The following is a 25,242-nucleotide window of genomic DNA, read 5'->3' on the forward strand; positions in this document are numbered from 1 at the left end:
GGCAATCGGACACCAGGAGGCAAGGTACGGGACCCTCATGCTGTGTCACAGCTGTTCGGGATGCCGCTATTTCGCCACGGACATCCCGAACAGCCCCCTGAACTAACCGGCAATTATTTACTTTCACTTTAGATGCGGCGTTCATCTTTGAACGCCGCGTGTAAAGGGTTAATAGCGCGCGGCACTGCGATCAGTGCCGCACGCTATTAGCCACGGGTCCCACCCGTGGCCCCGCATTATAGAACGGGAGCAGACTCAGGGCGTGCAGGTACGCCCTTGGTCCTTAACAGGTTAAGGACTGAGCCCTTTTTCAACTTAAAGGGGTACTCCGGTGAAAACCTTTTTTCTTTTAAATCAACTTGTGGCAGAAAGATAAACATATTTGTAAATTACTTCTATTAAAAAATCTTAATCCTTCCTGTACTTATTAGCTGCTGAATACTACAGAGGAAATTCTTTTCTTTTTGGAATGCTCTCTGATGACATCACGAGCACAGTTCTCTCTGCTGACGTTATTGTAATAATAATAATGCTTTATTTATTGTTGTCCTAAGTGGGATTTGAACCCAAGTGCCCAGCTCTGCAAGGCAGCAGTGCTAACCACTGAACCACCATGCTGCCCTTAGCATACATCTGCTATGCATCTGCTATGCATGGTTGCTAAAATGGACAGAGATGTCAGCAGAGAGCACTGTGGTCGTGATGCCATCAGTGTTCCAAAAATAAAGGAATTTTCTCTGTAGCATTCAGCAGCTAATAAGTACTGGAAGGATTAAGATTTTTTAATAGAAGTAATTTACAAATATGTTTAACTTTCTGCCACCAGTTGATTTAAAAGAAAAAAAGGTTTTCACCGGAGTACCCCTTTAAAGGAGAACTCCGGAATAGGAAAATTATCGTCCATACTGCCGGCAGTAAAAAAATAAACAGATACATACCTTCCTTCGCTCCCCCTGGTTGCCGGTGGTAGCGAGTCATACTGCAATCAGCCAAACACAGGCCGCAGCGAAGTCCCGACTCGGCCGGTTATAGGCTGAGCGGCAGTGCAACGTTTTCGGCCCCGTCAGCAGGTGCCGGTGTAGTGAAGAATTTTGTGTCTTGAAGCATTCTCACACTGCCGCTCAGCCTATTGCCGGCCGAGTCGGGACTTCGCTGCAGCCGGTGATTGGCTGAGTGCAGTATGACTCGCCGGCAACCAGGAAGAGGATCGCGGCGGAGGCCGGAGCCGGTTATCGGAGGAGCGAAGGAAAGACTTCAGTCCCGAAACGCAGCGTTTGGGTGGTGTACCCTCAGGTCCTCTTGGAGCACTTTAAGTATGCTTTATATTTTTTTCTGACTTGCTCTGTCTTGTAGTCCTTCTGGACACTACTGTAAATGTGTTTTTATTCTCTTCAATGTTGGTGCATATAATGTTTCATTAGCTCTTAACCTGACCTGAGGGGTAACCCTTGCTGTTCTGGCCCCCATCTGGGTGGAAGTCCTCTATTTTTATGCATTGATGTATCATTGAATAAAGTATATTTTGTATTTTTCTCTAAAATGGCTCCAATTGTTTTTGTGTTATACCACCATGGGAGCTTTGTAAACACGCATGGCCTTCAATTCCGGAAAATTTTTCTCTCTAATAGCCCAATGGCGCTCCTTCTCTTCTGAGCATTGTAGTTCACCTGCAGAGCACTTTACATCCACATATGGGGTATGTTCAGAAGAAATGGGGTTACAAATTTTGGGGGGCTTTTTTTTTCCTATTTTCCCTTGTGAAAATGAAAAATTTAGGGTAACACAAGCATTTTAGTTAAAAAAAAAAAAGTTTTTTTTTTCATTTTCCCATCCAACTTTAACAAAAATTCGTCAAACACCTGTGGGGTGTTAAAGGGGTATTCCAGTATTTTTATTTTACTATGCTACAGGGGCTGTAAAGTTAGTGTAGTTCATAATATAGTGTCTGTACCTGTGTGTGATGGTTTTCTCACAATTCTTCTGTGATTTTCACTCCAATATTTATTTTTACCAGCATACAAAATGACTGTTGTCTCAGATTTTTCCCAGGTTGCAACGTGGCAGAGACCTGACTCACTAGTCAGCTGATAGGGAGCCTGTCTACTTCAATGGGTGGAGCGATCGCTTGGTGGGAGAGTGTTCAATCTGCAACTAATGCAACAGCTGTAGGCACCCTGATTGAAAACCACAGGTCTTTTGAATGGATGCAGCTCATTTATGTTTCAATGGGTGGGGTGGCTGATGTGTGGGAGAAAGGAAAATGGAATTGTGGAATTTGTCGTCAAAAAAAGAAAAGTCAAACAGGAAATACCAGTTCACAAAAAGCTAGCCACTGTGTTATGGTAATCTCACGCCATTTAGCCCCAAGACAAGTGCAGATCCCTCCTAAGCATGTCCATTACTGCCTGCCAGGTACGTACTAAAATCACCTTATGGTGGATAACCCCTTTAAGGCTCACTATACCCCTGGTTACATTCCATGAGTGGTGTAGTTTCCAAAATGGGGTCACACATGGGTATTTATGTCCGAACCGCTGTAAAGTCACTCCTGTGCAAATCACTAATTTAGTCCTCAAATGTACATAGTGTGCTCTCACTCCTGAGCCTTGTTGTGCGCCCGCAGAGCATTTTATGTCCACATATGAGGTATTTCCGTACTCAGGAGAAATTGCGTTACAAATTTTGGGTGGCCTTTTTTTCCTTTTACCTCTGGTGAAAATGAAAAGTATGGGGCAACACCAGCATGTTAGTGTAAAAAATTACATTTTTTACAATAACATTCTGGTGTAGACCCCAACTTTACCTTTTTATAAGGGGTAAAAGGAGAAAAAGCCCCCAGAATTTGTAGCACAATTTCTCCTGAGTACAGAAATACCCCATTTGTGGCCCTAAACTGTTGCCACATATGGGGTGACAGTGAGAGAGCGCCATGCGCATTTGAGGCCTTAATTAGGGATTTGAATAGGGACGGACCAGGATGCAAGCACGTCGCTTGCCTCCTCCACCAAAAATACTTTACTGCAGTGTTTCCTAAACAGGGTGCCCCAGCTGTTGCAAAACTCCCAGCATGCCTGGACAGTCAATAGCTGTAGGGGCAATACTGGGAGTTATTTTGCAACAGCTGGAGGCTCCGTTTTGGAAACAGTGTCATACAAGACATTTTTATTTTTATTTGGGGGGGGGGGGGTCGGGGGGGCAGTGTAAGGGTGTGTATATGTAGTGTTTTTTTCACCCTATATTTTGTGTAGGTGTAGTGTAGTGTTTTTAGGGTACATTCATACGGGTGAGGGTTCACAGCAAGTTTCCCAGTGGGAATTTTAGCTGCCGCAGCTCAAGCTTAACCCGGGATTCTCGCTGTAAACCCCCGCCCGTGTGTTTCAGGGAAAGCTGCGCCGTAAATGTACGGCGCTGTGCGCTAAGTACTTCTTGGCAGTGCCGTACATTTACGGCACATGTCCTCAGATGATATAACTTACACATAAAGATATGAAGCACAGTACCCACTAGGGAATTTTTAGCTTCATCCATGTTATAAATAAAACCTGCTTGTAAACAACTAAAACATAAAAACATATTAAGTTTAGTGTACCAAGTTTAGTGTATAAAGGTAAGACACAAGCAAGGAGAAAATTATTTAGATTTCTAGTCCTGGTGACTTTTTTTTTTTTAAACACCATAAATCATTGATACATTTTTTCTAATTGGTATAGCAAATAAAAAATACAACCACCACATACTTTTGAGTAGGACCTCAACTGCATCTTGAGCCTCGATTGGCAAGCAAGCCATATTCACACGTAGAATTCCAGGGTGTTTTCGATGAGGAACTCGAGACAGGAAATCCGAGGAGTTGTCAATCTGTGGCACTGTCGTGGTTACTGAACTCAGCGCCTGTTGGTGGAAAATATTTTAGCTGGACCTTTTCTTAAGGATTTTGATTGATCCCTAGTTTAGCATCCATAGAAATCTTTGGGCCTATACTGTCCAGTTTTTCCCACAAATAAAGTATCACTATCCCCAACCAGACACATATTTAAATTCAAAAGGAAGCAAAACAAAAATGGCAATCATGCATTATTTGTTTCAATGTCATATTAGGGCTAAAGCTACAAGTTTTGCATCAATGAAGGTCAAATTGTGGAAGCAATACAAGTTCAATTACTCCCAAGAGAATCAAATTCTTGGGGGCTAAAGAAAAAAATTCAGCATGGGAAGGAGAGTGAACCTTGTCATTTACCTGTTTAAAATATTTTTGAAAAAAAAGTGATAAGAAAAAAATTCAACCAGCTGGTAAAGTCTACAATGCTCTTTAGTATGGTGTCACTTACAGTAAACGCTCAGCAGTAAGTTTTAGGGTGTATTCACACATACAGTATTTTGTGCAGATTTGATGCACAACTTTTTTTTTTTTTTTTGCTGGACGACCAATTAGAATTTACCTTTTTTTTTCGTGCGAACATTCGACGAAAAAAAAAACAACAACATTGTGGTCTATGGGGATTTACACGCGGGTTCCGCATGAAGAAAGAACATGTTCATTCTTCATGCGGAACGGAATTCTGCATCGTAATTTTGCATATGGAAATTCCTCAGTGTGAACTGAGGAGCGGAATTCAATTTAAAACAATGGAGTATGGCACTGCTGAATGAATTGGAGAGGAATAAGCAAACGGAATAACTCGTGGAAATTCCTCTCCAATTCCTCAGTGTGAACATACCCTAAAAGTTGCATACAAATTTGCCTAGGTGCACATACAACAAAAAAAGCGTCAAATATAAGCACAAAACAACTCTAAATTAAATAATAAATCTCCCCCTACATCTTCTATAAGCTAAATGCTACCAAATCTCCTATTCTCTCAGTCTTCCTACAGCCTCCTATTCTCTCTTCCCTCCAATCTGAATTCTTACTAGATTGGCAGTAAGTCTTCCTTACTTGGGAAGTCAGACAGCCAGTCAGTGCATGCACTTCAGTAATACAGGGGTTTTACCAGTAAAATGGCCCTTCTGATTGGTCAGTTCTTCTAGCCATTGACACGTTTCACAGATCTGGACTGTTGAGTCTGGTTTCAAGTTACAATGGTCCAGAAAAGACCATTGTATGTTGAAACTATTGTATGTTGAGGCCATTGTAAGTTGAGGGATCTCTGTATAGCCAGGATGGAGATGTACATTTTCCTTGGCGTGGCTACCATCTTCCTCACAAAGACTTTTTAAAGGTCTACAGCTTAGGAGCATTCTAGAGCCAAGTTCACACAACGGAATTATGCAGAAATATTACGCTTGAAATTTTTAATGGGATTCTACTGCAGTGTTAACACAGTGGAATTTTTGCGGCAGATGTTGGTGTGAGGGAGCACACCGCAAGGTGGCTGTGTAGAGACAAGTGTGAGCTGTGAGAAAGATGTTGCTGGAACATATATTTTGAGCTGGCGGAGACTAGCTCTCCAGTGGTGTAGACCTGCTTTAATGGAGTGAAAACATGTCCTTTTGGCTACAGCAGAGGACAATCCCAGAGCGAATCGCAAAGTATATCTCAAAATTTGTGGAGGATGCGAGCATTACGTTAAAATCAAGTTTTGGCAGCCAACCGTGGTGAAACATCAACCTAAAGTGAAGTTGTTAGTGGGAGCAATCGACTTTTGTGAAGCAGTAAAGTTGTTGCTGGGAGCAACAGAATTGGACAGCAAGCGGCTGGCACTACAGCAGAAGGTTTTGCACAGTGTGTTACGGCAGAGGACTGAGCCGTGTTTGAAGTGTTGCCAAGATGGATGACAGGGCGAGTGACTTCCTGCGAGTAGCTGCAGCACTAGAGGAAGTTACCCGAGAGCTACAGAGAGCAAGGGAAAGTGCGGCACAGGAGGCTGTCAGAGAGGCCGACTGCCGGATGGAAGCCAAGTTGATGGCATTGACAGAGACTGAAAAAACTGACAACCAGATGTGGCAAAAGGTGGCATCAGATGACAATGTGGAAGCTTCCTTTGCAGCATTTGAAAGAATTACTACACAAGAAGCCTGGCCCAGGAAACACTGGGGAGACATGGTGTTCAAATTTCTTTGAGAAGAAGCGCAAAAAGTTCATCGTGAACTGAAACTGGAGATAATACAGGACTACGATAAAGTATAAGAAGTGATCCGGGACCATTTAGGGGTTACCTAAGCTGCTAGAGCCCAGACAGTACAGCAGTGGAGATCAAAACCTGTCCAGAGGAAAAGTTGCTGAGTTGCCCATAGCAACCAATCAGATCGCTTCTTTCATTTTTGAAAAGGCCTCTGAAAAATGAAAGAAGTGATCTGATTGGTTGCTATGGGCAACTCAGCAACTTTTCCTGTCGACAGGTTTTGATAAATCTAGCCCCCTCCCCCCAAGAATATGCTCACAAGGTGAAATGTTCACAGCGGGGCGCCAGCAGAACGTAGACGACACTGCATTTCAGTCTCAGTCTCATATAGCCATCCCCTCCATATATAGCTGTTCCAGTCTCATATAGCCATCCCCTCCATATATAGCTGTTCCAGTCTCATATAGCCATCCCCTCCATATATAGCTGTTCCAGTCTCATATAGCCATCCCCTCCATATATAGCTGTTCCAGTCTCATATAGCCATCCCCTCCATATGTAGCCATTCCAGTCTCATATAGCCGTTCCAGTCTCATATAGCCATCCCCTCCATATATAGCCGTTCCAGTCTAATATAGCCATCCCCTCCATATATAGCTGTTCCAGTCTCATATAGCCATCCCCTCCATATATAGCTGTTCCAGTCTCATATAGCCATCCTCTCCATATGTAGCCATTCCAGTCTCATATAGCCGTTCCAGTCTCATATAGCCATCCCCTCCATATATAGCTGTTCCAGTCTCATATAGCCATCCTCTCCATATGTAGCCATTCCAGTCTCATATAGCCATCCCCTCCATATATAGCTGTTCCAGTCTCATATAGCCATCCCCTCCATATAAAGCTGTTCCAGTTTCATCTAGCAATCCCCCCCCCCCCCCATAGATTAAGTTTCTACCTGTTTTTTTGTCCTGCGTATTTTGGTCTTGGCCTGAAATAACGTCAGTGCAATTTCCTGCGTCTGTCGTTTTTTCATTTGTGTGGAAATTGCATTGTTGGCCCCTTTGGCGGTTTTTTTTTTTTTGGTACCCAAAATTTGTTAAAAATTAATAAAACTGTTGTTGTAAAAAAGATAAATTTCGTTAAATACTATTTTTTCTATCACTACAGTATCTTTTTTTTATTATTTTTTAATGGTACCCTATGAAATTTTTTTAAAAAAAGGTAACTCCATCACTTTTTTGGATCACAAGTCCAAAAGAGAATAAAAACTGTCTGAAAAAAACGCCAAAGTTAAAACCCACATGGCGTTTTTTTTACTCCCGTAGCCTTCTATGGGAGAAAAACGCCACAATTTCAGGGAAAAAAAATGCCAGTGGCTCAACATGCTGCGATTTTGCAAAACTGTCAAGGAGCTGAAAAACGCCAAAAAAAGAGTGAAAAAACGCCAAAAGGATAAAAAAAAACGCCAAACTGAAAAACGCCAAGTGGAAAAAAATTTGTGATTTCTCATTGATTTACAACTAACATCCATGTGGCAGAATTGGCGTTTAAAAAAAAAAAAAAAGTAGAAACCATATAGCCATCCACCCCTTCCCCCTCAAATAGCCTTTGATATGAAATGGGGGAATTGGGCATGAAATGGGGGGGATTTCACCATTTATTATATTGCAATCACGTATATAGAAATCACAATATTTACCTCCATAATCACACATTTTCCCCAAATCGTGCAGCCCTAGTTCCCACACTTTTCCCAAGGACTTGTCCCCTGGGTATAACCCCATAGGCTCTATAGGGGAGATTTACCAAAACGTGCAGAGGAACAGTGGGGCAGCTGCCCATAGAAACAAATCAGAGTCCATCTTTTTCTCAGAAGCCTTTTTAATTGGACGAGGGAATTTATTAAAACGGGTTATTGTCAGTTTATTTACTATGTCTTCTGGTTGGAATTTTATTCGCATTCTGTTGCATGGCATGTGGTAACTTTGGCTATTAGAACTTTCTAGATGTGGCTGGAGGTGACGTCTTTCCGACCTCTGGAGACCAGCTGTGTTGGCAAAATGCGACTTTTTGAAAATTCACATATAGCAAATAAGTTCCAGCTGTATAAAGAATGTTTCTTCCCATGTGAGCTTAGAACGTGGAGACAAAAGAGCGGCGGCGGGAGAGTAGTCTGACTTGGGTTGTGGGGCGCGCACGTGACGCTGCCTCACCTCAGCCATTGGACTTAGCGGGCCAGCCGTGAGTCGCTTCCAAGGTCCGGGGGAGGGGCCGCATCCACCAGGCAGAGATGCGGATGAAGAATGAGCAGACCTCGAATCAGGGACCTGCCCATCTCACCACACACCTCCCGGCGTCTTGTGCGTGGCCACTCCCACATAACGGGCCGATCCACTCCAGCGTGGTGTTGCTGGGGACTCACTCACCCGGGCTCGGGTGACGCCCTGTGAGGACGGCGAGGGGCTCTTGTCTCAGACCTTCCCGGAGGTGGGGGAGAGATGACGTCACCGGAATGACACACTCAGCACGTGACCTCTGCATTGAGCTTCCCTTCCGCTCGCACACCCCGCGTTCACGAAGACTATTTATACTGCCCAGGGCTCGGGCAGCTTCAGCTTAGAGAGAGATAATTGCATAAAGGCCCAATGTCACTTTATACGGCGCCTTCAATGTATACAGTATTCACTTCAACCGCAATAAGGTATTTTAAATAATAAAAACACAATCTAACAACGTGATACGGCTCTTGATGTGTCATCCCAGAAGCACTTGCGCAAGCCATATGTAAATATTAGGGGCGGGGACTACAGAAAACGTGTTTGCTCGCTACCGGCTACCTTTCCGCTTAAATGCGCTTTTCCGTAACTACACATGAGCTCGTCACTGACTCACCCGAAAATGCTGGAAACGGGTCCGTAAAGCCAACATCATGTGCCCGTTCAATGTCACAGCCTAAGCAACGAAATGCCAATCACATGGACGTCCTGAAAACGTAGCCAACCAGCGCACGTCTACATTGTCCCCGCCTTCAAATGAACAGCCAATCAGCCGGTAGGCTTTCTTAGCCAATCTCCCGCGAAAACATAGTTCTCTCATCACGTGTTTCCTCACCGGCGTTCTATACCCTCAGCTGTAACGTGGTACGAGCTGAGTGACAGGTCGGGGAGCCAATGAGAGGCGCGGCTACGGCCAGGATTAGAGTCTTGAGAGGCAAGAAGTAGAGAGCTGGTTGCGGAAGATGTCCGGGCGCAGAGGCTCAGGGCGGGAGCGTAATCCCCGGGGTGAGAGATGAAGTGTGACTGGCGTGAATGTGGAGTTTGGCCGGAATACTTAGAATCCGTTACTCTACTTCTAGCCGTAATAAAATCCCCGGCTTCGGGCGTAGAGATGTGTGTGAGGCGTGCATGCCCGGACTTCTTTATTCGTGCTGTGTGGCTGAATGAGCGGTCCCGCCGTCCTTACATGTAACAGGCTGCATTTACATAGGACTGCAGGCAAGGTAGCCGCATTATTATTATGAGGGGAAAGTGCAGCCTTCCCAGCCCGGCCAGGGCTTCCATTTCCTGCATTTAGAGACAAGGGGCTTGTGGACCCGTGCGGCCATCTCCGGGGGGAGGGGGGATAGCCTGGGAGGGCACAAAGGCAGGTAACGCAGTGCGCTCTAAAGCCTTATTCACATTACATTGCTCATGCCTCCATTATATGTTTTAGAGTACCCTTTTATCTTTTAGGATAGTGTTGGTCACTATATACTCAACATGTTTATCCCGGTTATATATATATATATATCTATATCTATCACTGAATATTCAAAGGTTGCAAAAAAACTGGGTGTAGCTCCATGTTTACATACACATGAGGATGAGGCCTAGGGCTTTATTCACACTGTTACAGCTCAGCCACAATGTGTGGTCAACAAAAGATGCTTCTGCTGTTTACAAGCTCTGTGCCCCTCATGTTGCAGGGTTGGGAAGACCCCTGTTATCTGTATTGCAAATGTCTTAAAGTAGTGTAGCATGCAACCCTGTTTTGTTCTGGACACCATGCTGGGAACAGAAATTCCTCACTGACAAGAAGTTAAAGCCTGGGTCAGTATTAGAGGGAATTGAGAGCTTTCATTTTTAGTTTTTCTCTGGCGTATCCTATGGGTATAATGCTACAAGAAACTAACATCATTACACACTGCTGTATTGTTGAACACTACGCACATTCCACTTTCTGTACTCTACCAGTGAGCTCAATGGGAGGCTACTTCAAGCTAAATCCACAAAGAACATAACTTTTAAAGGAGATATCCAGTGGTGAAAAACTTATCCCCTATCATAAGGATAGGTGATAAGTTTCAGATCGTGGGGGGTCCGACTGCTGGGGCCCCCTGTAATCTCCTGTACGGGGCCCCGACAGCCCATGGGAAGGGGGCGTGTTGACCACAGCACAAAGCGGTGGCTGACACGCTCCCTCAATACAACTCTGGCAGAGCCAGAGCGCTGCTTCCGGCAATCTCCGGCTCTGCCACAGTTTTGAGGGGGCGTGTCGGCCACCACTTCGTGCAGTGTTCAACACGTGCTATCTGGCCAGCGAGCTGGGGCCCCATACAGAGGGATCACGGGGGGCCCCAGCGGTCGCCCCCCCCCCCTGCAATCTGAAACTTATCCCCTATCCTTAGAATAGGGGATATGTTTTTCACCACTGGAATACCCCTTTAAGTATTCATTAAAAAATACTAGCACAAAAACTCTTTAAAAAAATACCTATCACTTTGAAGACGCTCGGCTGAGTTAAACATATCTGGGGCTAGGGGTGTTAATATTTTAGTCTAGTGTCGCCTGACTACCTTAAAGGGGTACTCCACTCCTAGACATCTTATCCCCTATTCAAAGGATAGGGGATATGTCTGATCGTGGGGGTCCTGCTGCTGAGAATCCCTGCAATCACTTCTGCAGCATCCCCTGTCAACTGGTGCACAGCGAGCTTCGCTTCATGCATGATGACTGGCGATGCAGGGACCGGAGGATTGACATCACGGCCCCACCCCTTTTGATGTCACGGCCCACCCCTTAATGCAAGTCTATGGGAGGGGGCGTGGTGGCTGTCAGATGCACCATATGACAGGGGGTGCTGCAGAAGAGATTGCAGGGGTTCCCAGTGGTGGGGGGCCCCCCCACGATCAGACATCTTATCCCCTATCCTTTGCATAGGGGTTAAGATGTCTAATGGCAAAGTACCCCTTTAACGCTGCTGGACTGCAGCTACCAATTTTCTAAGATAATAGAAAAGGCCGATAGGGTTGTGCCATACAGTGTACAGCACCATTGAGGTATACACTATCCATCCCTGTGGCACACAGCACATTTTCCACACTAAACCTAATACACTGGGTTATAATGTGGGTGAACAGGAGACCGAAGAGGGGTTAAAGGGGTTCTACGGCCCTAATACATCCTATCCAAAGGATAGGGGATAAGATGTCTGATCTCAGGGGTCCCGCTGCTGGGGACCTCCGCAATCTGTTATTCAGCACCAACCATTGCGAGCTCTTCACAGCGCTGGAGGCTCAAAGTGTGCAGCGTGACGACCATGGGGCCAGAGTATCATGATGTTGTGATTTCATGACGGCTGTCCCGATACTCTGGCCCTGTACCTGCACTCTGGAGATCTGTCCCTCCGAAGATCTTCTTCCGTCTTCAGTGAATTGCGTGCTGGAGGCAGGCCCGCCGGCTCAATATAAATATTAATTGTCGCGGGTCACGTGAGCGCTGCGCCGACTGAGCGCTCGCTTGACCAGTGACATTGGATATTCAAATTGAGCTGGTAGGCCCGCCTCAGCACCCAATTCACTGAAGATGATCTTCGGAGGGACAGATCTCCGGAGTTTAGGTATGTATTTAACCCATTAACCCCTCATTGGTCTCTATAACCCAGTGTATTGGGTTTAGTGTGGGTGAACAAATGACAGTTTTCCTTTTAATAAAAGTTATATTTTAGGTGGGGTAAACAAAAGGGTAGAGTGATCTCATTTTACTGGGAACTTGTAAAATTTGAAGTTGTTAACGTACTTGTGACCTCCATCAGAGTATGTTTTGTATTCTGTAAATCCAGTGTGCATGGGCACTCACAGTTTGAAGATGCAACAGTTTACACAAAGTTCTGTATCAGAACATCCAACGACAAATTTGATTTCCCCCAAATGGATGAACATGTTCGTTCTTTTTGCATGGGCTCTAAGGCTTGTTTCACATGTAGTATCTGGGTAATAACCTTAGTCAAAATCAGTAGTGGGTTCGAAAAACTAAAAAAGAGCAAAGTTTTCAGTTAGGGTACATTCACCCTACTGTGTTTGTAGACTTTATGCTGTGTTCAATAACATCAGATCCACAGCAAACACTTTGTTTTTCTGTTTGTTCCACTCCTAGTTTTCAGTAACAATACTGACCAAATTACACGTGATACTAGGAATCACTGAGAAGGACAGACCTCTGGTCTCAGCAAATAAAGGCTATAACTTTTTATATTACTCAGATAGTAAAAAAAAAAAAAAAGCTAGTGCTCATATGTATCAAAGATACAAAAATGAAACGTGATACTAGTCAGAAAAATTACAGACAGGCTTGTGATGGTTCCCATAACCCTTTGCCCTAGAAACAACATGACTCTGTGCCACATAATGTGAATGAGATTTCTTAAAAATCCTCTTAACATCTTGTTTTACCAAGAATTGCCACAGCTTTGCAATGCGGTTACTGGACCTGTGTAATTACCAAGTTTTGCCTGTAAAATCTGCATGGCCTAAAACTGCATGGTGCACTACGTAACCTGTGAACCCAGCTTCAAGAAGATGTCCAGTGCTAAGACCTCCATCCCACCACCCACCTAGAAGCACTGTCTGCGCCTCTCCAATAGAGATGAATGGAGGGGATATGTTAGTACCAGCTGACCTGTTGTGTGCAAAACGTCACACACAGCAGCTCAAGGACCAATACATTACATGATAAAACATTACATAATTAGAAATGTTTAAAAACAGTACAGACAAAACAGCCAGTGTAGCGCCATTTGTAAACAATAACAAACTATTGCACAATACGGATGACACCAGGGAAATGGGAAGTAGTATCAAAGAGTGCTGAAAAATCTCATCTCCATAGTGGATAACAGTCCAATAATGATCAGATTAAGTATTCAGAATTACCTAACTGCCATTCATAAAAAGTGACTAGAGCCGACAATGTAACTCACCCATTGTGTGATGGTGCTACGTGCTGGACCCAGAGCATTTTTGCTCCTTTCTCTGGGGGCTAATATTACTGTGCAAGAGGTCTGTTTATATGAAGGGAGAGACGCGTTCGACTTCCGGAACCCTGAACCTTTTTCGTCTCATTCCATTTCAGAATCGGTGCACGCGTACTGTTCCCGGCCGGGATCGCACCACCCACCCTCCGCGTCACACCCACATCATGCATAACCACGCCAGATAATTACGTGGGATGCATGTCATCGGACTATTGACACAGGAGTGTGTGGCGATGGCTAGACAGAACAGCAGTCATGCGCACAACGGAGGGGAATTAACAAGTGACTGATTTGGTAATATATATATATATATATATATATATATATATATATATATATATAGGCAATGCAGAGCAAAGGGGAATTAACAAGTAAATAATATAATAGTATATACATAAATCTATTTATATACAAACAAACAGAGCCTTAAAACCCTATTCTTCATCCGTTAAATAACTAACACAGCTGCTAAGGAAAATCTAAGTGCATAAAAGGTAATCCTCATACAATAACAATGTTTATGATACTCGATATGCATATAACTATAGCATGAAAATCCCAATATGAAAATCCCAAACTGTGTAATATGGCTGAGTTAACAGCTACAAGTATGAAATATATAAAATATATGAATAAATCCAAAATTCGCCACTCTCGTGTTACATGTGATATTTACAAATCCTCCTAGAGCAGCGGTTCTTAACCTTGTTGGAGGTACTGAACCCCACCAGTTTCATATGCGCATTCACCGAACCCCTCTTAATTGGAAAAATAAAATATATATGATTTTTTCAAATTCAAAACATAGGAGGTATATATGTATACGTAGGTGCACAAAATTAACAAAACCATTAAGAACAAAACCATGAAAACATGATTTTCTCACAAAAACATAATGAATATTTACTGCAAATCAGTGTGACTTCTGCTGTTGTCTTTCAGAGACCAGTTCAGAAATGCGCGGCTTTACCTTGGCAAGTGCCACTCATGTCATTTTCGCAACAATGGCAGAGTTCCCCCACATTAGGCAGGCCTGTGGCCTTCAACCTGCGGACCTCCAGATGTTGCAAAACTACAACTCCCAGCATGCTGGGAGTTGTAGTTTTGCAATATCTGGAGGTCCACAGGTTGAAGACCACTGATGTAGGCAGTGTTCCCCCACAGACATACAGCCTCCAGCCATATACAGTGTATGGCTGAAGGCTGTATGCCTGTGTACTGCCCGCTTCAGTGCTCCGACCACCGCTCCGGCTATAGCAATAGGTCTCGGGACTGGTGGTCGGAGCACCGAAGATGACGAGCTGCTGGTCACTTACCAAGCTGGCCAGCGCACGTCTTCCTCCTTCTCTATCCTCTGGTCCTCGGCGCCTTCGTTTCAGTGGGTGCACGCACGGGACGTCAGTGACTTCCCGGCGTGCGCTATGTCCCGGCGGCCCTGCGTTTTTAAACTTACCGCAAGGCCGCAGGGAGTTAAGTGAGGGGGGGAATTGCCCTGTCGCTACAGGATGGGCAAACACCGGCTCTGCTCGGGGCCCCAAGCAATTGCTTGGTTTGCCTGTCCTGTTGCGACCTCCCCCGCTGAACGGCCGGGACTGACTCACCGAACCCCTGGGGTTAACCCAGGTTAAGAACCACTGTCCGAGAGGATACATTTGTTAGAACTGGACATCATCTTTCTAGCCATGACTAATCTCTTATGATCCTTTTGATGGGGATATATATAATATAGATAATATATCTACACAGACACACACACACACACACTTTATTTTTATTTTTTTTCTTTCCAGCAGTTGACTTCTGGTCAGTTTTTCATCAGACAGTTTAAAGGAGTATTGAAAAACATGTCCCCTATCCTCAGAGCACTGGCAGCCCCCCACGATCTCCCGTACGGGTCCCCGGCTCTCTGGCCAGATAGCGCGTCGACCACGGCATGAAGCGACGGCCGACACCTCCCCTTGATACAGCGCTATGGCAGAGCCGGAGATTGCCGAAGGCAGCGCTCCAGCTCTGCCATAGAGTTGTATTGAGGAGGCGTGCAAGCTTTGTGCGGTGGTTGACATGCCCTCTTCCTGCGGACTGTCGGGGCATGTACGGGAGTTCCCAGCGGTCGGAGCCCCTGTGATCTGAAACTTTTCCCCTATCCTTAGGATAGGCGATACGTTAAATGCTGGAATACTCCTTTAATACCCATAGCATGCTGTTTAGGGGTGAAAAAAATAAAGGCTGTTTGAAAACAGCGGATTCCTAGGCCATGTTCAAATCTGCTTTTAAAGGTTCTGTTCGAAGACTTCTTCACAGGTTGGAGCAAATATTTTTGTAGCATGCAGCACTATCGCACTGATAAAATAAGACACCATGATGGAAACACAACAGACCCCAGTATGATCAGTGGGTTCCATTAGGGTGCCATGTGTTTGTCATTTGGCAGATCCGCCATTGCAGTAATATTTTTGTTCTGCTTCAGTGATGGAGCAGAATGAAGGAAATGCCCTTAGGCTTTTTCACTGCTTCTTTCATTTCCATTGTTATGATCTGGTGTAGTAGCAGAACAATGAAGATGAAGGCAGATCAGGTGCGTCGCATGTCAGACTCCACTGAATGTTTTTGACGGAACCTCTGATGCAGATGTGAACAGAAGAACCTTGTGTGTAAATAGTTTGAAAGATGTAAAGAGAGCCATATGATATTTTATTGATGAGCCTTGTGGCCTTTAATAGGTCTTATTGATTTACAGCATGAGCTAGCATTACATTTCTCAAGGACATTAGCTCTGTACTTGTCTCCTGGATGCTGTGGTTTTGGTGCCCATACACTTTCCATAGCTGTTGGATAAAGTTTTTTGTTTGGCTTAAAGCTCTCTCTCCTTTCCCACATAGAAATGAACGGTCATGTGCTCTCAGTAAAGAGTGATGGGGTAACCTTCTGGCAGCAAAGTGTTGGCAGTCTATTTTCTTATGGGGTAAAGTCGGGGGGAACCAATACATATTAGACATTTGTCCTATAATTTACTAATGTGTATGGAGTCCTCTAGTCCTTTCCTTTTGGAATCCTGCTGACTGTACCCTGTGGATCCCAGCATATAATATCAGAAGTTTTAAGAGCCTGGTGTGCAAATGGCTTACTTCATACATGTATTCACATCTACATTATGGCCACAAGACCCAGATCACATGCTGTTCTACTGAGCCTTATGTCATAGTGAATCCTTTAATGTTTAAAGGGTTCTTGTCCTATAGTTTAACTCTAATGTTCTATTCACACGGCAGAATTTCTGCAGATCCGCACCAATTCCGCTTCCACATTCATTGGGGGTAGTTTCTGGCTTGTGTGGTATCCGCATGTGGAAATTCAGAAGTGTGACGGAGTGCGGAATTCCATAGAAGTCTATTAGGCTTTAATTTGAGGAGGAATCTGCATGCGCAGATTCTGCCGTGTGAATAGACCCTTAGGCTATGTTCACACAACAAAATTTCTGTGCTGAATTCTGCACTGAGATTCCACAGCAGCAGAGTCCCACTGAACTCAATGGGGTTCTGCTTCGCTGTTCACATAGCAGAATTTCTGTGCCGGAAACACCTGGTGTGGAAATTCAATTTCCAGTGTCTGCAAAAAGAATAGACGTGTGTATTCTATCTGCGGACAACGCACGGAATACATTTCCGTCTGTGACGGCGCATTCTTGGGCTGTCCCAGTGCCGACATGTTATGCTGACACTCTGCTGTCAGGTTCAATGTCCACATGGAGATTTTCCGTGCGGACATTGCTGTGTGAGTATAGCCTAATTCCTAGCGCAGGAACCAATATGTAGAAGCTCAGTGCAGCCAGTGTTTTGCAGATGATCTTTAGTTCTGCTGTCTCTATTCACAGAAGGAAGGTTCATGCACAGTGGTATTGTGGATCCTTACAACCAGTTTTACAGAGCCATTTTAAGACTTATTGTCAGTGGTACTTTTCTTTTACTTCTTATGACTGTGACTTCATACAGAAATGTTTTCTGTAAGGTTCTGAAAGTCATATGACAGGTGTTCACTGGGAAGTATTCCTTCTAGGACACAATGACTGCACACAGAATGCATACAGATCCGTAGCATGGAGCCTCAGAGACTGTACACACATTAGGAATGATAGCCATAAATCTGCTGATCATACTATGGCCCCCTTCACATATGTTCAGTGATCTGGTGCCATATCTAAAGGCACAACTGATCCCATTCACTTGAAAAGGACAGTTCACAGTAATCTGGTGCTTCAATTTGGATGTTGGGTCACCGGATGGGGGAAGCATCTTGCAGTGTTTCTCTGTCTGGCGTAAAGAAATAATGTGCGCCGGATTCTAAACAACTGTGGCACTTTAGCAGTCGTAGCATCATTTGCCGGCAGTTTTACGTGGGGATCAGTGCCGGATATATGTGAACCCAGCCTGAGAGCAATTGTTGGAGGCTATATTCTTCACTACTGCTTACATCTTGGCGCTTGTTGACACATAGCAGATTTACATGTAAAATGGGTTTGCTTCTATAGCATACACTTGGGATGTTTACAGACCATATTTAGTTGTATGACAGACTTACTTCTGACGTAGAACATTTAGCAGCAGAAATCTGCCACGTTTGAACGTACCCCTAGGCTATGTTCAGATACTTATAGTGTCAGAAAAACATGCATGGTTAAAATAAAAAACACTGGCGCTTAATTTTATTGCTTTTTTTTGTTTCTGACAAAAAAAACAATGAAACCTCATCAAAACTGTAGGGGAAGCAAATTATCAGTTGGAGACAAAAGTTCTATAATCTGAACATGACAGCAAAGCATTCACAGAACTCCATTCTCAACCACTAAGGTTATGAAAACGTTTCTGGAGAGCTTTTTGTTGCTGATTTCAATGCAGTTTTGATACCTAAGAGGGGTGGGTAGCTTACCTTTACCACTCTTTGCTGTAAAGTGGGTCTGGTTTAGCATGTATGTTATACATATATTATGTATTGAAGTGTCACTGTGATATAGTAAACGCCTGAAATAATGGTGTCTATCACATTCCTATAGATGGTTAAATCTGTGACATTCATTGAAGAACTGTTCAGTCTGATAGACTATTCCCTCTTTGCAATTATTATTATTATTATTATTTTTTTTAAGTGGAGCCTGAATTGAGAAGTATAATGGAAAGCTTTATTCTTCTCTTTGGCTTCCTTCCCAGTTTTGGCCTAAAAAAAAATCACTGCATGCAAAACTACATTAAAATGCAAAGTGTGAACACAGCCTTAAAGGAAATGATTGCATGCTGGGGTAGGAGACAACAGAAGAGAGGTTTTGAGAGAGAAATGCTCAGCAGCATGGGGCAAGGTTTTTTATTCTTAGTAGATTACAAAGAAGTTTTGAAAAGAAGTTTAGCATTAGGCACATGCAGCAGTAGTGTGCCAAGTGGCTATTTGCCACACATTTTTTACATAATTACAGTTACGGCCCGTTGACAGGGATGGCTTTCCCATGCATGGCAGCAGAATTTAAACCAATGAGGTTTGAGGCAGATTTTTTACAGTTAAAATCCTTAACAGTGAAAATCGACCATGGAGAGCCTGCCACTCGCAACGGAAACACGCTGCTCTCAATGAAATCCACCGGTGTGAACAAGCCCGTTGTGTGGCCAAGCTTTTGTAGCATGGTTCTGCTTTTTTTTTCTTTTTTCTTCCCTTCCTTAACCAGGACTATAAACCAATGCTTTATTGGCTGCCTGCAACTGAAGTGCTGCAGCCAATCACGGTACTCGTTTGCCGACAAACTTGTGTTGTGCTTGGTGGCCACATGCAGCGCCAGGTCATTTTTCACCCGAAGGCTGGTATTGAGTTCTCAACTGCAACAAATTATAATGACGTGCATTTAGGTGGGCCTGGCACCAAAAAAGAAAAAAACTGCACAGGTTTTAGGGTATGCTTTTTCTATATGCAGATTTCACACTTTGCAATGCAGTGCGAAGTGTAAGATTTGTGACGTGATCCTCAAGTTGTTTTTGTAATGGAGCCATTTTTCTCCATTTAAAAAAATAAATAAAATGTTTTTTTTTTTTTTTTTTTAAATCGCTCATATGTTATGTTCCTTTTAAAATTTAGACACACAACACAATATCCAAATGCATGTGATATCTACTAGGATTGGGGGATCATTGTCAATTTTACTAAAGGACGTTTTTGTAACCAATAGGTCCTCAGAAGAGAAAAGCTGAAGTCAATCTTGAGATTGTAGTAAAAACTGAAGATGAAAGTGATGTACTTGCAGACTCTGACAAAGATTCAGAACTGGAGACTCGCTGGGAATGGCTCAGTGATGCAGATTTGTGGATGGTTTATACAGAAGACCTTAACAACCAGATTAACCAAGCATTCAGGTGAGATTCAAGATTCAGGATATCGCTGGTGTTCCATAGACAATGAATGAAACGCATGCAGAGGCAAGAGCTGGGGCCCCGTTCTAGAAACTGTGATTCCGTTTTAAGGCGCTGTAATACCCATTGTAGACAAAAATAAACATTTGTTAAGGGTGCTTACGTAATTGTTCAATAAACATATTTGTTAATTGTCCTAACTATTAAAATAAAATATTTATGATCCTGCACGGTAAAGTTGTAAACGTAAATAAAAAACAAACACCACATCATATCAGAGAAAAATTTATAAAAAGTGATCAAAAAGTCTTGATGCACAAATGCTACTGATTAAAACCCACAGATCACTGCGCAATAAATGAGCGCTCACGCAGCTCCATATTCGGAAAAGTAAATAGTGTTAATGGTCAGTAGAAGAGAATTTTAAGATTACAGATTTTGCCTTTTTTCAAGTAGTACAATAATAGGAAAACTATATAGATTGTGTTGGTTTTTATTAGGGATCGACCGATTATCGGTTTGGCCGATATTTTCGGCCGATATTCACGACCTTCTAAGTTATCGGTATCGGCAATTTCCTTGCCGATAATGCGGGTGCTTTAAATCAATGAACTGCAGCTGCTTTTGCACCACCGCCCGCTTCTCTCCCCCTGCCTGTCCTGAGTCCAACCACCGCCGCTGCCAGAGGCCGCCGTCAGAGACCGCCGCCGCCGGTCCCCCCTCCCCGGTGTTATAATTACCTGTTCTCGGGGTCTGCGCTACTTCTGGCTCCTGCGGCGTCCTGCGCTGTTGCTGTGCTGCGTAGCGCAATGACGAGTGACGTCCTCAACGTGACGTCACAGTCAGTGGCCCGGTGCACAGTGACAGCTCAGGACGCCGCCGGAGCCAGAAGTAGCGCAGACCCGGGGAACAGGTAATTATAAAACCGGTGAATATATATCCCAGAAGGAAAAATAAGGTGCTTAAAACATAACTTTTACTGTAATATGCATTTAAAATCCACCAATTAAACCAAATGGTGAATACCAAGTGAAAAAACTATAAATAAAGATCAAATATTAGTATAGTCCACCATGGACTGGTAGTTTCACTGACTCATGCTTGTGACAGTCCTACTTAGTCAAATCGCTTAGAGTGGTAATGATCCTCTCATCAAGACATACAAATCACTTATAAGCTTCAAAATAAGATATACACGGAATAATCCTTAGGCACACACATAATTTTGAATATACATCACTCAAACTGTAGGGGTCATGTAATATATTCCCATTCCCGACGCGTTTCTGCGGCTGTCTGTATAGTCACACTCCTGACACCCGCTTCCTCAGGGGAATAAAAGAGGGGTAATGCTCCTATGTTGAGGCAGAAACAACAATGGATATTGCTCTAGTTGCTTATGTGTAGCCACCATAGTACAGGTAATGAATCACAAGATAACATATAGTATATTGAGATCAATGGACCCCCTTTATTACTAACCTCTCCACATTAGCATCATGATGTCCATCCCTAGTGGGTAGTAGTTAGTCCCAATCAGTGTATATTAAAGAAAACAGAAATACAAAGATGGGGCAAACAGTGAGCAAGTACGTATATGCTTACCCTTATGTCAGTATATACGATCCACACAATAATCACAACGCTACTTACATGACCACCGGGGGCATCTGAAAACCAACGCTATCTACAATAAAAACATACGCCAAAGGCGGACTCAGTAATAGCTCCTAGAGAAACTGATAACTAGCTCCTGGTTAGAAATAACACAAATGTAACTCACGTTTAGAAGTCAAGGATGTAGCATATAGAGGCTGCAGAGGTCTCTGGTGGCGGCGGTGGTTGACCTCAGGACCCCAGGACAGGCAGGGGGAGAGAAGCGGGTAGCGGCAGCGGTCTCTGGCCCCGCAAAAGCCTCTGCAGTTCATTGATTTTAAAATGCACGGAATATCGGTATAAGTTATCAGTTATTGGTATCTGTATCGGCTCTAAAAAATCTATATCGATCGATCCCTAGTTTTTAATACATTGACCTACAGGATAAAGAGAACATCTCATTTTTACCATAAAATGCAGTGTAAAAACTGCCGAAATTTTTTTGTTGCATCACACGTTATGGTAAAATGAAAGTTGTAATTACAATGTCCAATTGGTCACACAAAAAAAACAAGTCCTCACGTTGGTTTGTAGATGTAAAAATAAGAGTTATGCCTCTTAAAAGGAGAGTCGAAAAATAAAAAAATGAAAATTGGCCGTGTCCTCAAGGCCAAAATGGGCTATATCCCAACGATTAATCGGTAAAATCGATTAAATTCGATAACGGGATTCGTTGTTGACGAATCCAGTTGTCTATTTGTTGTCCGTGGCCAGGAGGCTGCTACGGGCAGGTTGGTGGTCAAGCGTGAGTCCCAAAAATCCTGCAGCAGCCTCAGTGACAGTCTCCACCCTCCGGTCAGTGTTACCAGTTAGGAGGCTGCTGCTCCTCCTAACTGTCTCCTCCCCCGCCGCCATTTTACTGGTATTTCCCCCACTCAGCCCATGAGGATTAGTGACCCTTCATTTTCCGCCGCTGTCCTCCGCCACCTCCAGGGCCCCCATATGGTAGCTTGAGGCTCCAATACAGCACACACTCACTGTGCTGCGGCCCTGGTGGTTGGTGATCCTCCCAGGGCCTCCGTCCTTGTGTGTCCGCAGTCTGCTTTGCACTGCACTGATACACACATGGGGCGGTGTATGTGCAGAGCATTTGCACCCTAATATTTGTAGTACTAGAGACATGGGTCGGGTGCAATGCTCTGCAGTCTGCACATACCCCCATGTGTATAGGAGTGCTATATAAAAAGAGTAAAGTAAAAAAAAAAAAAAAAAATTAACTGCTCCTCTAATAAAAAATAGCTTGCTTTTAGGGATCGACCGATTATCGGTTTGGCCGATATCGGCCGGTAATCATGATTTTTGGGCATTATCAGTATCGGCAATTATCTTGCCGATATGCCGTTAATGCCCCGCCGCCCCGCCCTGGCCCCATTGCCTCCCCCATCCCCGTTTTATAATTACCTGTTCCCGGGGTCAACGCTACTTCTGGCTCTTGCTGCATCCTGTGTTACGCTGTGTGCAATGACGAGTGACGTGACGCGACGTCACCGTCAGTGCGCACAGTGACAGCTCAGGAGGACGCCACCGGAGCCAGATGTAGAGTGGACCCCGGGAACAGGTAATTATAAAACCGGGGATGGGGGAGGCAATGGGGCGGTGCGGTGGGGGGTGCGACGTGGCGGTCGCGTTGATAGGACTCAGGACCCCCGGAAAGGCAGGGGGAGAGTAGCGGGTGGCGGCGGCGGTCTATGGCACCGCAAAAGCCGTTGCAGTTCATTGATTTAAAGCGCCCGCTTTAAATCAATGATCTGCAGCGGTGTGGGGTTGGGGGGGGGGGGGGGGGGAATAGCCTATAACTTACAACGATATTCCAGTATAAGTTATCGGCTATCGGCCCTAACCTCCACAGATTATCAGTATCGGCCCTAAAAAAACGATATCGGTTGAGCCCTACTTGCTATACAAAAAAAAGTAAAAAAAATAAAAATAAATAAAAAAAATAAATAAAAAAAAATATATATAATTTTTATTTTTTTTACATATTTGATACTGCCGCATGGCTAACTGTCTGAACTAGAACTGTCTGCACTGAAATATCAGTGAATCATTAACATTTTGTTTTAATAGTTCAAACAGTTACCCATGCGGCAGTATCAAATTTACACTGGTTTCTGTACAGGATCATTAATAATGATCCTGTACGGCGACCGGTGTAAACGTAAAAAATAAAAATAAAAAGCTGCTGTTTGGTCACATCACATGCTAGAAAATTTTAACCTCTTAAGGACGCAGGGTTTTTCAGTTTTTGCATTTTCATTTTTTCCTCATCACCTTCTAAAAATCATAACACTTTACATTTTGCACCTAAAATTCCATATTATGGCTTATTTTTTGTGCCACCAATTCTACTTTGCAGTGACATTGGTTATTTTACCAAAATATCCACGGCGAAGTGGGAAAAAAATTAATTGTGCGACAAAATGTAAGAAAAAATGCCATTTTGTAAATTTTGGGGGGCTTCCGTTTCTACGCAGTGCATCGGTAAAAATGACACCTTCTCATTATTCTGTAGATCCATACGCTTAAAATAATACCCTACTTATATAGGTTTGATTTTGTATTCTAAAAAAAAAAATCATAACTACATGCAAGAAAATTTAAACGTTTAAAATTGTCATCTTCTGACCCCTATAACTTTTTTATTTTTCCGCGTACGGGCCGTTATGAGGGCTAATTTTTTGCACCATGATCTGAAGTTTTTATTGATACTATTTTTATATTGATCAGACTTTTTATTAGATAAGGTGTTAAATGATCTTAACTTTTTTTTTTTTACAGTGTTATAGCCACCCATAGTGGCTATTACACTGCACACGCTGATCTGCTTCACAGATCATTGCCCTGCATGGAAACGGCAAAGATCAGTGTTATCGGCTTGTTCAGTGTTCAATCGCCGATCGGACGGACAGAGGCAGGTGAGGGACCTCCGCTCGCGATTTAGCTGATCGTGACATCGCGATTTCACCGCGATGGTCCCGATCAGCCTGACTGAGCTGCCAGGAAGCTTTCACTTTCATTTTAGACACGGCGATCAACTTTTAACGCCACATCTAAAGGGTTAATACCGTGCGGCACAACGAACGGTGCCGCGTGCTATTAGTTCAGGGTCCCGGCTTTCATTAGCCGCCGTGACCCCACGTTATATACCAGGACCAGGGCGTACAGGTACGCCCTGCGTCCTTAAGAGATACTTTTCAAGTAGAATCAGCTGAACCACTTTTTTGGGAATTTTGAAATTTTTTCCAATTAATCGATAAAATCGGCAACTAATTGATTATTAAAATAATCGTTAGCTACAGCACTAATGTCCCTAGGGGGACCAAAAAATTTGTATAAATTAAAGTTTTTAAAAATATATAAAAAAAATAAATAAATCCCTCCCCTAATAAAAATTAACCCCCACTTTTTTTCCCATTTTCTTAAAGAACACTGTTCAAACAAAATTTACACACATTTGGTTTCGCTGCATGTGTAATTGTCCTTTATGTTTCTGATCCTGCAAGGTGAACGGCTTAAACGCCAAAAAATTCCAAACTCAAAAAATTGCTGACTTTTTTGGTTACATTACATCCCCCAAAACATGTACCTAATAATAAAAACTGATGATAAAGCCAGAACTACACAAAAGTGGTACCGTTAAAAACTACAACTCATGGTGTAAAAAACAAACCCTAACACAGCTCCGTAGTGGAAAAATTAAAAAGTTATAGGGGTGAAAACATAATGAGCAAAGTTTATTTTTAATTTTTTCAAGGTTTAAATTTTTTTTTAACCATAAAACGAAACAAATATTATTTACGTTTGGTATCATTGTAATCGTACCGATTCATAGAATAAAGATGGCATGT

At 43.4% G+C, this 25,242-nt stretch overlaps 2 protein-coding genes across 6 annotated transcripts in view; one reads left to right on the forward strand and one right to left on the reverse strand.

Moving 5' to 3' along the window:
• Nucleotides 1–9,142, reverse strand: part of METTL17 (methyltransferase like 17) — a 54,005-nt gene extending 44,863 nt beyond the window's left edge. The window contains exons 1-2 of one of the 3 annotated variants that reach the window (XM_056528580.1): nucleotides 8,958–9,142; nucleotides 3,738–3,891 (exon numbers count right to left, since the gene is read on the reverse strand). In XM_056528580.1, the coding sequence (XP_056384555.1) occupies nucleotides 3,738–3,891; nucleotides 8,958–8,996 (193 nt within the window). In that variant the 5' untranslated portion in view covers nucleotides 8,997–9,142. Of the gene's footprint in view, nucleotides 1–3,737; nucleotides 3,892–6,156; nucleotides 6,240–6,381; nucleotides 6,403–8,957 lie in introns of those variants that run through there. The other 2 variants (XM_056528582.1, XM_056528581.1) reach the window with 2 other exon arrangements.
• Nucleotides 9,143–9,151: 9 nt separating this feature from the next.
• PARP2 (poly(ADP-ribose) polymerase 2) overlaps nucleotides 9,152–25,242 on the forward strand; it is a 148,601-nt gene continuing 132,510 nt past the window's right edge. Inside the window, exons 1-2 of one of the 3 annotated variants that reach the window (XM_056528578.1) lie at nucleotides 9,152–9,275; nucleotides 19,558–19,741. In XM_056528578.1, the coding sequence (XP_056384553.1) occupies nucleotides 9,236–9,275; nucleotides 19,558–19,741 (224 nt within the window). In that variant the 5' untranslated portion in view covers nucleotides 9,152–9,235. Of the gene's footprint in view, nucleotides 9,347–9,468; nucleotides 9,565–19,557; nucleotides 19,742–25,242 lie in introns of those variants that run through there. The other 2 variants (XM_056528577.1, XM_056528579.1) reach the window with 2 other exon arrangements.

The sequence above is a fragment of the Hyla sarda genome, chromosome 1, assembly GCF_029499605.1.
Source record: "Hyla sarda isolate aHylSar1 chromosome 1, aHylSar1.hap1, whole genome shotgun sequence".
Lineage (NCBI taxonomy): Eukaryota > Metazoa > Chordata > Amphibia > Anura > Hylidae > Hyla > Hyla sarda.